Source organism: Perca flavescens, chromosome 19 (assembly GCF_004354835.1).
Source record: "Perca flavescens isolate YP-PL-M2 chromosome 19, PFLA_1.0, whole genome shotgun sequence".
NCBI classification, from domain to species: domain Eukaryota; kingdom Metazoa; phylum Chordata; class Actinopteri; order Perciformes; family Percidae; genus Perca; species Perca flavescens.
The window spans coordinates 24,231,612-24,244,966 of NC_041349.1; the positions used below are offsets into that span (position 1 = coordinate 24,231,612).

Below are 13,355 nucleotides of genomic sequence, written 5' to 3' on the forward strand. Positions count from 1 at the left end.
CTGCAGATTGCAGCACTAAAACTGCTCTTATGGGTACCTCGTTGTAATCAAAGCTGAACTTGTTTTATTTAGATTTAATTTAATTTTCTCTGGAAGTGGAGTCAGCTTTGTAGCTTTGATCCAACTCTGCTGTGTAAGTACAGTAAGGTGAAGACAGTACATTACGGTTATAAAAGTGGAAGGGAAGGAAAAACCTGACTAATGTAGGATTTACCGACTCTTTGACTACAGTGTCTTGGGACATCTAGACTGATATTTCAACTTGCCAAGCCCAGTGGTTTCTGCTAGTTCGATAGAAAAAGGCTAAGACGATGTTTGATCTAAATCATGTATGAAGGGCGATGAAGTCTGTACGCAGCGGAGTCAGAATGGGAGAAAAGTAAAAGGGCACAGATGAGAGAAAAAAAGGAGCAGCGAGGCTGACTGGCACATTACAATCCGAGGCCGCAGTAGAAATGGATGATGTGGTAAAGTTGAGATTTTCGCCATCGCTCCTGTGTCACTAAGCAACCCCGGAGGCTCATTATAAATACAAGTGTTAAAATGTGTGTGAGGAAGGGAGTAAGAGAAAGAAAGAGTACTAGTATTTTTAGTGGTATTAGCTTGAAAATTATCGTGTGTGTGTGTGTGTGTGTGTGTGTGTGTGTGTGTGTGTGTGTGTGTGTGTGTGTGTGAGTGAGGCGGAGGAACAGGCACAACCACTCTCTAGGCCTCCCACTCAGAGATACTGTAGCGCCGTGGCGACAGTATCCATGGTTACACCGGAGATATCACTTTTCCCTCAACTATAAATACCACTAGTGGGGACACCTTGACACACATGCACGCACACACAACTTGGCGTGCTGGTAGGAAGTAGAGGTGGTGGAGACAGAGAGATTGTGTTGCATTTGTGCAGTTTGACCACACACACACACACACACACACGTGCACTAAAGCTGTGTTTTATTAACCTATCATTTAACCTCACCACTGCATTTTCATGCTTGGTCTGGAGTGATATTTCTCCGTCCTTCAAACACATCGGTGTGTGTGACAGCTTAAGTTTCTCAATGTGTGTTAAGGATTAAGTTGTTGGTTAACCTGTGCATTTTCATTTGAAATGTGTCCTTGTGTGCTTATAGGAAGTGTTTTTTTCTCTCCCTTTTTATTTTTTTAATCACATTTGAACTTTTCACCCCATGGACACTTCTTTTCAGGATCACCCAGGACTGCTCTGTATGTGGAGGAGCACTTCATTTCATGTTGGGAAGGGGGTGTCTGTGTTCAAACAAGGTCTCTTAATGGAATTTTCCCACAGAGTTCATTAAATCCCGGTGTGCGTTTTTAATAATGAAAGTCGACTGCAGTAACACAGATTTTGTTTATTTTTGGTAATTTAATGATTGTTGTGCTTGCTGCTTCAATCCTAAATGAGCCTGGTTCATGTTGGACAGTTTGCTTTAAAATTTGCTACTCAGAGGGCAGCTTGTCTTTTACAGGAAAGTCATAAATCTATACCTTTTTATATATACGTTTGTTTCTCTTTCTTTCTTTATCCCTCTTTGTTTTTGTAGAAATCTCTCGTTCAGGTTTCCAAGAAGGTAGGCAACACCCCCAACGTTAAATATAACCCCTTGATATATATACGTATATTCTCTTCTTCATATATATTTTACATATATATATATATTTATATTTCCTCCCCTGTTGGTGTTTCGTGCAGCTTTTTGTTGAAATCTTTCTTTTGTGCCTTGAGCCTTATCTTTTCTTCTTTTTTTTTTCTGTTTTCTGTGGTTTTTTTTTTTTTTTTTTTTGAGCCTTCTGGTTTTGAGTGCCGTGTTCATTTATTTTTTACTAACTTCCCCCCCCTCACCCAGCTGCCCGCTCACTTAACTCATTCACTCCATCATCATGCGGCACAATAACACCTCACCCCTCTTCCTCTTTGTCCCTCCATCGTCTCTCCCACCCACCTCCTCCTTATCCCTCCTTTTTTTCCATTTATTTACCAAGTAGAGTGTGTGAGAGCTTGTATTCCCCTGTAGTCCCAGATTTAGGTTGAGTCTTAATGGTGCAATAGATTAAACCACTCCCTTTCTACCTGTAACCCTTTCCTTAGTTTCAGATGCAAGTAATGTTTGCCTTCTTTTGAGCTTAATGGAGGTCTTCTTCTCCATATCTTTAAAACTGGATCCATAAACAGCATTGTGTATTAATTTCCACATTTCCATAAGCATATATATATATATATGAGAGAGAAAAAAAGAACCCCATTGATTTTTAAGCTGTTATCAGCAGGTGTATTTTCATTTGAGTCTGGCTGACTTTCTTTGCCCAGGATTATGTAATGTTGCTAACTATTATCCAAGCTAACAACACCTACCAAACTACCACCCATCTCACCTCCCTGCTTTCATTGGCTTGGTCAAATTAGAGACTGTAGTTGTGTTTTTAGTTTGTGAGGATCCCACAGGGGAAGTCATTGATAATAACAAGTCCCCGGCTGTAGCTGTGGACGGACATAAAGGGAAGGAGAGGATCTGGGAGGGACGGGGATTCAGTGTTTCTCAGGCTGCACTCTTTTTCTGGAGGCTGTACTCTTGATTTTCTTTCATTGCTGTGTTCTCACTCTGGCGCTGGCTCTCTAACAGCAGCAGTAACAGAACTGGATGGCTTTGACCTACTCTGGCTGGAAAAGACCTTTTATGCCTCGGACCCACACACAGATGACACTCGATGCACATATATTGTACATTTGCACAGACAACACGGCTCCATGCTCACATAGATATTTGCTCTATATGCAGATGCTAAACACGATGACATATTTTACATTTTACATTCATATATGTACACGCTGAACACACATTTCACAACCACATTTGTCTAACAAACACTTGCTTTTGAGTGTGTTGTCTGCTTTTTACCAGCTGGTAGAGCAATTTTCCTTTAATGTGGGCCATTGCTCCACCTGGTGGTTAGAAGTTGTAATACAATTTTTTGGATAAAGTAACTTTTGGTTTTTCTATATAGATAGATTCTCATAAATCATTACATTTGAAATATGAGAGGGAGAAATAATGAATCTGCCTTAAACATATGTGTATACATATGAGGCAAAGGGTTGTTCTGTTAATGAGTATATGAATAGATTTTAGTGTGTATTTACAGTGCACTTTATGTAGTGGACAGTGAAAGTTCCCATTAAGTAAAGTAAGATATATTTGGTAATCATTTCATCCTTTCCAACTTATTTAATGTTACATTGTTCACCAATTTCCCTTTATTATTTAAGATATGCTTGTGTAACTTATTTCAACTTCTCCCACTTGTCATTTCCCATGTGCTACATTTGTAACCATATTTCTGTTGCAGAAGGTATTTTATGTATTTTTTTTGAATGGGGCAAAACATTGATGACCTTTTCCCACAACAGAAGGAATTTAGGACCATAAACTGTTGTATTTGTCATGTATGTGTCACTTTCCATCCATTGTCTGCATGTGTTTAGCCTTTTTCTTGTCTTTGTGTTTCTTTGTCGTTTTGTATGTTTTCAGTCTTGTCTGAGAGAGAGAGAGAGAGAGAGAGAGTGTGTGTGTGTGTGTGTGTGTGTGTTTTACACATTTTATATACAGTAGGATTTCTAAACAAACCTGTATGTAGGTCTACTGTTACTAATAAAGGTTTTAATGTAGTGCTGGGATCATAAATGCTCCTAACATCCTTTTGGCCGCACGACGCGCCCTCACCGTGCCGACCATTCTGTTCCAAACCATTCCATCCTGGTCCAAATTGTTCCATTTCACATTTTGTTCCCAACATTCCATTTTGTGTGAACCCATTCCATTCTGTTCCAAATCATTCCATATTAAGTTTTGTTCCAAACTTTCCATTTTGTTGGAATCCAACACATTGCAAGCTATTGCATTCTGTTCCACCTTGTTGGACATACTTCAATTCTGATCTAAAATAAACCATAACATTTTGAGCTGTCTAGATTTTGTCAAAAATTTACATTTAGTTCCTAAATTTCTATTCAAGCCATTCTATTCCATTCACAGCTGTTCTATTCCATCCATCCCCCTTTTCCCATCCATCCTGCAGCTGGTTGCACCAGCTTTTTGAAAGTTCCCGACTTAGCCTAGTTATAACACAAGTTTAGTTTCATGAGTCGCTAAATAAAAAATAGTTGCACCACACAAACTAGTTCTTACATAGAGGTTAGTTGTTGAAAAGTATTTTTACCTGTTAATTGACAGGTCTAACTGAATTATTTAAATTGCCAAATTAGCTTGCTACTAATAAATAACCTGCTTAGGTAATATTTTATAATTACTTTTCCCAAAAGTAACAGAATGTACCTCAAATAATAAAACGTTATGCTGATCATATTAGACCAAATGATCAAATAACGCCATTAGGTTAGCATCTCTCACTGGACTGTATACCTATAAATCATAGTCATAAATCCTTTTAACTCTCCATGGACACATATAAATGCCTACATTTTCAAACAGTTGGCGGTTATGTTTTAACATTAAAGCTAGTAGTTACTAATATTTTAAGAAGGACTTTACACATAAACTTAGTAATGGATTTATGAATGGCTGGTGCAGCTCAGTCTTTTCAACCCATTGAACACTCATGATGTCTCCTGATTGAGGGAGCTGTGAGATAGGGGTGACTCAGAGTGGACTGGCATTGGGATCTGCACTGTGTGCTGTGAAGTCATCAGGTGGCTGCCTACTGTGAACACTTGGAGTGGACATGAGATATTTGGTGTGGTTGGATTGGAACATTTCAGGCAGGCATGGCGAGCAGCGCGACTGTTCCGCCAGCTGATTAACTTTCTGTGTAAGAGTCCAGTTGTTGCCCTGAGCCCTCAAAAAGACTAAACTTTTGTTGATTTTTCTCGAGGAGTCCGTATGAGGGAGAGGGTCGGGATGAGGGGAGCAGGTGAGATACAGAGCACCCCGAAAACCCTACAAACCCCCCAGACTCTAAAACTCCAAAAACCGCCTGCCAATCAGTAGACTGGAGCCAATCAGTAGATGATCTCTGAGCTTGTTGTGAATGGCTGGGAGAGGGAGGGGGAGCAAGCTGGGATGTAATTGGTTGGTGATGGTGATAACGGCTTAACCAATCAGGGAAGATAAGCTTTGAATGGTAGCATCCCAGAGACTGAGAGTGCCGGTGTGAAGGTTGGCCTGCATGTGTGTGCGTGTGTGAGGGGAAATCAGAACTGAGGGTACCCAAATGTGTGTTTGTGTGCAAGCAGACTCTAAATTCACTGTCGCACACACATCCACACACATTTTAGTAACCTGAGAGACGTGCACGCACAAACACACACAGGGGTACTGAAAGAAATTTTGCTTTTTTTTTTGTCTTGATTTCATTTCCACGACCTCATCTCCCTCTTCCTCTCAATCATCCCTCCATTTCTCCCTCCTCCCCTCCTTTTTTGTCTCTACTTTTTGAATAATTCTCTCAATTCTCACACTTCTTTTTCTCTCTTTGCTTATTTCTTCCTCATCCTCTTCCTCACGCTTCCTTCTCCCTGCCTCTGCTCTCCCTCTTCCTATCCTGTTGTCTCATCTCTTTATCTGCCCTGTTCTTTCTTCTCCTCCTGTCTTCGGCCACCTCTGTCCTTCTCTTCCACCCTCCCATCCCCCACCCAGGTCTATGCTGAGCAGCACGGTGGACAAGTCCGAGAAGACGTCCGGCGGTGTTCTCTCCTCTTCTTCCAACAATGATGAGAACAACTCCTCCCCAGGGTCTGGTAACACTGGTATGTTGGCTTTTATTGCTATTTTCAAATGTCATTAGAAGAACAAATGGAACGGTCACTGGTAGTAATAATGATGTCCTCTCCACTACGGCTGTGCAATCAAAGCTTTAGTGCGCAACTTTTTGATATTAATGAACGTCCGTTACATTCAAGCCATTGCCAAATGAGTTGCTACAAAGCTAATTAATAATTAAGACAGCTCCACACAACTCTCTGGATTTCTCAGTATGGCTATGGTCAGAAGATTATGTCGTCCGGTGCACAGAGTGACTCGAGTGAAGATAATGACCTCTTCTGAAGAGTCAATCGTGTTTTTTTTTAATCCTCCATGTCCTCCTTGGCTACAAGCAACTGCGTGAAGGAGGGGTGGGGGCTGTGTGCGATCACGGAAGGCTTGTATCATGTGGACGCGCCGACAATGTTGTTGTCATTAGTTAGAATTCGTCATGGGGGAGACGGAAACTACACACTATAGGTAGCTTGGATCAAAATGTTAATCGCAATTACAATTTCGGCTCCTAATTATCACAAAAACAGATTAATCAGGGGGGGGGATTATTATTTTGCACATTACATTTTGCAAGTGAACTCTTATTTGGCTTCTGTTCTGAATGGAAGAAAGGGAAGAAAAAAAGTGCAAAACAGCAAATTTTACAATTCTAGGTGTATTCACAGTTTTTTAAGTTCAGTAATTGCAACATCTTTCCAAAAGACAATGAGTAATCGTGTTAAGTAATTGTGATTTCAGTATATTAGTAGTAGTACCTTTAAATTATGACAACAGAGTTTCCCCAGTATTCCACCTTAAAAGCAATCGTCTTGTCATGTTGCTACTGTGGTTCATTTTGCAAAACAAGACAAGGGTCTTTATTCAGATGCTAAAACAATGAGTGAGCATGGAATCATTTTTCAGCACTTTCCAATGATAAAGTGTGTCTGACCATCGCACAATTTCTTGAACAGAAAAATCAAGACAAGAATCAAACGGAACACCTTAATTCTTTGGAGCACTCAGGACTGATAATAAGGAGCTGTGATTTCCTGGATTAATAGAATCCTTTAAATGGTATTCAAAGTTTAAACTCTCCATACCTGGTAAAGGCCAATGTCTTTTAAACTCCACAACACACACTCTGCTGGCCTGGACGCGATATTACGAATCCCACTATGGCCACGCCAAGACCCGCCCTACAGAGCAGCTCGATTGGTTGGGGTTAGGCATTTCATTAGGGTTAGGGGATTGGTCAGGGGATAGGACCCTGTACATGTAAGCATGGACACCTGGCCAATAGTAGTGTGTGAATGCTGTTGAAGGGCGGGTCTTGGCGTGGCCATAGTGGGATTCGTAATATCGCGTCCAGGCCAGCAGAGTGTGTGTTGTGGAGTTTAAAAGACATTGGCCTTTACCAGGTATGGAGAGTTTAAACTTTAAATACCATTTAAAGGATTCTATTAATCCAGGAAATCAGAATATCTAGGCCTGTCCTTTTTCTTTTTCTTTTAATTAGTCTCTCAAGAGTCTCCCAACTTTGTACTGGAGGACTCTTTTTAATGAAAGTGAGAGCTGAGAGAAGCTTCAGTTGCACTTGTTTTCTTGTCACCGCAGCATTTGACATCAAATGTCCTAAAATATCGGACTATCATTGAAGTGTTTTTAAAGTGTTGTATCCTGATTCAGTTATACGTCTTCCTTCAGGTTATGGTAATCACTTCTTATTCTCACTAATGCCTTAATGGGGGTTTTCATCTTGTTTTTTGTTCTGAGCTCTTTTCTCATTCTTCATGTCTCTCTCCACACTTGTTGATGCTTTTCAATCCATTTCTCCTCCCTTTTCTGCTTCCCCCCCCCCTCCCTCCCGTCTTTTTCCTCCTCACTTTATTTGCTTTTCCTGTCTTCTGTCACGTCCTCTCATAACTCTTGCTCCTCACATCCATTCACTTTGCCTCTTTTATCCATTCTGTGCTGTGCCTATCTTTTATCGGCTCTTATTTGTTATGCAACCATCTCTTATCACTTTTATTAAGTTGGTCCTCCCGCTGGTCTCTCTATTACTCTCATCTTTTGCCCTCTCACCACTCTTTCTCTTCTCTCCCCCCTCAGGTGGCACCGGCACCCCTCCTGCCATTGGCAGCCAGAAGGACTCGGCCAAGCCGCGCTCGCTTCGCTTCACCTGGTCCATGAAGACCACGTCGTCCATGGAGCCCATGGAGATGATGCGCGAGATCCGCAAGGTGCTCGACTCCAACAGCTGCGAGTACGAGATGCGCGAGCGCTACATGCTGCTGTGCGTGTCGGGCAACCCAGCGCGCGACGACTTCGTCCAGTGGGAGATGGAGGTGTGCAAGCTACCGCGGCTCTCCCTCAACGGCGTGCGCTTCAAACGCATCTCAGGCACGTCCATCGCCTTCAAGAACATTGCCTCAAAGATTGCAAACGAGCTCAAACTGTGAGGGCGGAGGAGCAGCGAGGAGAGATGAGATTAAAGGGTGGAGGTGGGCGGGTGAAGGGGGGGGGTGATGGTGAGGAGGAGGAGGATGAAGATGATGCTGTAAGCGGGGTTGGGGGCACTGTGGAGGTAAGCTACAGGGCGGGAACACGATTGTTATGTGGACAAAGGTCTGAAGTAGGGCTGTTGGTTCTCTGAGACTAGAAATCGTTTCTGTTTCTAGGAGTTCTGTTCCTAAAGTTCACGGGGCCCTGCCATTAGAAACTCCGAGTCCATTTCCTCTGAGTTGTGAAGTACTTATAGACCGAGGTCTTCTCTCTTCCCTGCGGTTTTTTTTTTTTTTTTTTTTTTTTTTGTCACGTTCTACTAGACGTTCCACTCTTCTGCATGTCCGATCTGCTCTCTCTGTTTTTAGTAGTCACACTTTGATCACTTTGACCACTCATGTCACATCTTCCTGCTATTTATTCCGTTTTTCTGCACGGTTCTGCTGCCAGGTCTTTTTGGGTAGGAGGGAAACCAGGTTAACAAAAAAAAAAATAGGGATGGATGGAGGACAAAGAGAGAGTGGAGGAATTGCTACTTTCTCCCTAAAACTCTCAACTAAGTGGTGATGATTGACAGAAAGTTCAGAGCCTTTTTTTTGCTGGAAAACTCAAAGGAGTTTTGATTACATTTGTTCTGATTCTCCTCCAAAGCTGAATGGACTCCAACTGAGCCAGGACTTCTCTCTCTCTCTCACACGCACACACACACACACACACACATTTACACACACTCGCACACACAAACGCACATCTACAGATGGACTTACCGAAGAACTCTGCTGTTGTTGGTTAAAGGACCCTCTCCGTCCTCCACCTGCCCACCCAAACCTCCCCCTCCCGTTCCAAAATGAACTTTAAAAAAAAAAAAAATCTGCCTGATCCATGTGATTCCACCACCTCCCTTCTCACAAACGCACACACTGTACACCACCCTCTCTCCCTCTAATTGCAAAATGAACTCAGCACAAGCACATCCATCTTTTTCACTTCATCACTCCCTTTTTCTTCGTCCTTTTTAAATTTCTCTCACGCCATCAAGTCCCAGGAGTCGGGTTCGCCTCGATGACGCCATCGATTGTACGGGCCTCAACCTGGCTTCAAGTCCCTACTTTTGTTTTTAAGTTTTTATTTTTTATTATTCAGCTTCTTCTTTTATGGCTTTTAAAAAAGAGTTGTGCACTGGAAAAGAGGGGCGTATGGGAAACTAGGGAGGGGAGGACAGTTTGCGGACGGGGTTGTTGATGGATTTTTATGTTGCCTTTCTTTGTAGAATTTAAATTTGGGGTTTGTTTTTGTTGTCAGCACATAAGTGCTAAAAATGATCTATTTGTACTTTTTTTTGTTTGTTTTATGTTGGGATCATTTCGGTTGGCATCACACCTTCATATCCAGAATGTCAACCCTGACCCCCCAACACACACACACACACACAATTGCTCTCTGCTGTGTTCCCAAAGAGCAAAAACAAGCAAACAAGGTGTATTTGGAGTGTGTGTGTATTATAGAAGATCACTGGAAAAAAAAAAAATCCACGACGACGAATGGTGAATTATTTTCTTCTACTTTTGATTTGATAATATATTTTTGTGTCGTTGAAATATTTTGTTTTGTACAGATTTGGATTTTTGGGGTGGACAGGGTGTGAAGGGTCACGTCGGATCATATCATTGCTGCCTTTTCAGTGTAGTGCACCTTTAACACACACATACACACACATAAACACACAGCTCATAGCATTAACCCCCCCTCCCCCCAGGGCAGACAGCAGTTATCGGTGTGTTTAGCGATGTTCATGGTGGTGGTGACGACTACTGCTCGTTAATTTTTTGGCCATTTCTTTCCTTTCATCGGCCTGTTGTTATAAAGACCTTATCGGCCCAGAATGGCTTGAAGCCGAGAGAAAAAGCAGGGAGGACTTTCTCATATCTGAGCACATGTTCACGTTCAAAACCACAAACCAGAAGACGTCCCTTCCTTTCTCTCACTTTGCGCTGATGCTTGTTTGTCGAAGCAGAAAAGAAAAACACACACACACACACACACACACACAGAGAGAAAGGGGGGGAGGCAATGGGGACAATGTTGGGTCCCATCACCTGGTTGTACCTGACATAACACTTTTTCTTTCTTTCTCACACAATGACACACTGTTGTTTTTATTATTTTTCTTTCAGTTTTTAATGTGTCAGATTTTTCTTTTTAAAAAGTTGATCATTGTATTAAGGTGCTGGGTATTGGATTCTAATTATTATTCTGGCTGTTGCTGTTATATTATCTCTTTCAGGGTTGATTTTATTTTACATTATTTCGTTTTACATTGCTGTAATTTACATTGATTTTAAATGTGTTTTGGGCAAACTGTAACTGTAGTGGTGGGTTTGGGGTTGGGAGGGGTGATCAACTCCTGAAAATGTATTTGTTTTTTTTTTGTGCAAAGACAAAATGATGAAAAATTACAATGATAGTAATAAAAACAATGATATAATGATAGTCTGACTGTGAAATCCATTCTGCAAAAAGCTACGTGAATGTGTTAAATCAGATGATGGTATGCTCTCAGCAGCTAAAGGTCTATGGCAGTTTCCCTGTTTAAATCCCCCCCCACCCCTCCCATCCTGCAGGCTTTTTTCATGGGCTCATAATGAAAATATTTAACCTCTTCATTGTAATGCAGCTCTAATCTCGTAAAGACAAATGAAGAAAACCGCTTAACACCCTTTTCTTAAAAAAAAAAAAAAAAAAAGAAATTGCTTCTTTAACTATTTGAAAATAACTTGTGTGTCATGTACCAACAGCAATCAAGGCAGTATTTTATTTTATTTTATTTTTATCAGGAGCCCAACGGTTGTATAACTGACAGCTTGGTTTCAGATTGAGCATGAAGAAGACAACAGGGCTAGTCCAGATCCCGTGATGCTCCGCACCAGCAGAGGGGGCGTTACCTCACTGTTTACTGTGCACGTGTGTTAGTCTGCGTGGATATTACAACTGGGTCACTTTCAGGTGTGCAAGACTCCTGAAAACCAAAGGTTTGTTGCACCGATTATATTTATTTATGCATGTAAGTATATCTTTTATATATTTTCAGACTTTGTCATCTCCCTATTTGACAGCCGTTCCTGTGTAGGGTAATTGTTGTAGTTATATAGGCAATGTGACATTCAGCAGTAGGCTAGTCGCACTGAACAAGCATGCAGAAAGTCCTCTAGACGAGTGTTTCACAACAGAAACGTGTACTATTTATTTAGTATTTTATTTGATGAAGGTCTAAGGACTTTACCCTGTCCGTCACCCAGACGCCTAACTATCGGTAAGCGGTGCTTACGGCCCGGACCAATCAGGGGCCCGCATCACTGGAAGATATTGATTGACAGCCGGCGCCCCCTATCGCATTTTCATTACTCGCGACAATCCCAGCAGTCCCACGTGCAGCCACTGACCAAGGGGAGTGAGAACGGGTCAAATTAATTTCCTTGTATCTGTTATGAAGACAAGCTGTGTGTGACTCGAACATCTCACATTGACCAAAAAAACATACAGCGAAAAACATTTCAGACCGTCCTGCCAACCTGGATACATTTTAACATCAATGTAGGCTTCGCTTTGTTTTTTTCACTATAAAGTCACTGAAGCGGCTGCTGTTTGAATAGCCTACTGTCGGCTCTCTGCAGGGGCTGCTGCTCCATTTCCCCGCCACACACACACACGTGCAGGTGGATGCAGGAAAAACCCGCAGATGATATGACACAATGACCTAAATTGAGGACAGCTATGCTCGTTATTGTAAGTGCAATGATAAGTTAAAGTCCAATAAGTAGGCTACTTCATTAAACCATATGAGTGTGTGTGTGTGTGGGGGGGGCAGGATAGGAAATTAACTAACAAGCCACTGACAGTGACATATATGTTCATATTTGATTCATTGAATAAATTATTTTTTGTCTTAAATCCACCAGCTTCATATTATACCAACATTTGCAGCATCCTGACCCTTTTTGGTAAGGTCCCTAGGAAATCTCTGCCCAGAGTAATTAATTCATTGTAATAATTATTCTCCCCAAAACAAGTTTCCTTTTTATTTATTTTTTGTACTATAAAAAAAAATTGCAACTTTTTTTTGCAACTTTCACTGTCTTCTGCAACTTCATTGCAACAATCATACATACATTTTTATTTTTTACAAAAGCTCGCGTGAAATCGAGCTTTTTGGGCCACAACAATCTCAAAAAAGGCTGAGAAATTCTTTTTTTTAATGTGTTATGGTGCACATTCACCACTGTTTTTTTTGTTGTTGTTACTCTCTATTTTGTCAGTCATCTCATCTCTTATTCGCTGTGTCTCTATGATCCTATCCTGTCCGGTTCATAGTCTACTCATGGACATTGCGCTGTCATCACGTGCTGTAGTAGGGGGGCCGCCTTGATAATCCTGCATAGGGGCCCGGTGTTGGCTCGTTACGCCACTGCTGTCCCCTACAAGTTCCCAGTGGACACATCATTTATTCTGGAATAGGCATAATGTAAGTACAATATAAACTCAAATAAAGGTTTTAAAACTAGATTTGGCATCCCTCTAGAAGAGCGGCCCACAAAATTAGTTTAACGATGGACCTGCCTTGATTTTAATTGGTAAGTCATGCAAAGTTGCAGTTAATCGAATTACCAAAATTATGATGTTTTGGGCCCCCTAGAAGTCTGTCAGGGGAGGGGTGTTTTGATGAGACTTGGCATTTGGAAACATGACGTTCACATGAAGCTCCCAAATAAGTTGTACATAATGCCAGAGATGGTTTGGAACCGAGACGCCCCAACTCGAGCTAGTTTACTGTATCAGTGTGACGTAGGTTCCGCCACTGCCACGCCTCTTTAGGAGACTAGATCACTCTGATTCCAATGAGAGAAGTGAACGTGAACACAGATTATGAGCGATCCTTTCGCCCCCATAGTCAAAGTAGATATTGGTCCCATTTCTGACAATCCACATATCTCCAGAACATTCTGACACACCAGGAGAAAATTAATTAACTTTACTCGAGACCTGTTTTTGTCTCAGGACCAAGGTCTCGCAAGACCTGGCAACAGAGAAAGT

The 13,355-nt window shown here is 41.6% G+C and overlaps 1 protein-coding gene across 12 annotated transcripts in view; it reads left to right on the plus strand.

Annotated features, from left to right (window-relative positions):
* mark2b (MAP/microtubule affinity-regulating kinase 2b) overlaps positions 1 to 9,673 on the plus strand; it is a 57,585-nt gene extending 47,912 nt beyond the window's left edge. For 7 of the 12 annotated variants that reach the window (XM_028564682.1, XM_028564693.1, XM_028564690.1 and 4 more), the window contains 4 exons: positions 1,557 to 1,583; positions 4,900 to 4,938; positions 5,664 to 5,773; positions 7,875 to 9,673. In XM_028564682.1, the coding sequence (XP_028420483.1) occupies positions 1,557 to 1,583; positions 4,900 to 4,938; positions 5,664 to 5,773; positions 7,875 to 8,224 (526 nt within the window). In that variant the 3' untranslated portion in view covers positions 8,225 to 9,673. The remainder of the gene's footprint in view (positions 1 to 1,556; positions 1,584 to 4,899; positions 4,939 to 5,663; positions 5,774 to 7,874) is intronic. The other 5 variants (XM_028564685.1, XM_028564691.1, XM_028564687.1 and 2 more) reach the window with 5 other exon arrangements.
* The last annotated feature ends 3,682 nt before the right edge of the window (positions 9,674 to 13,355 follow it).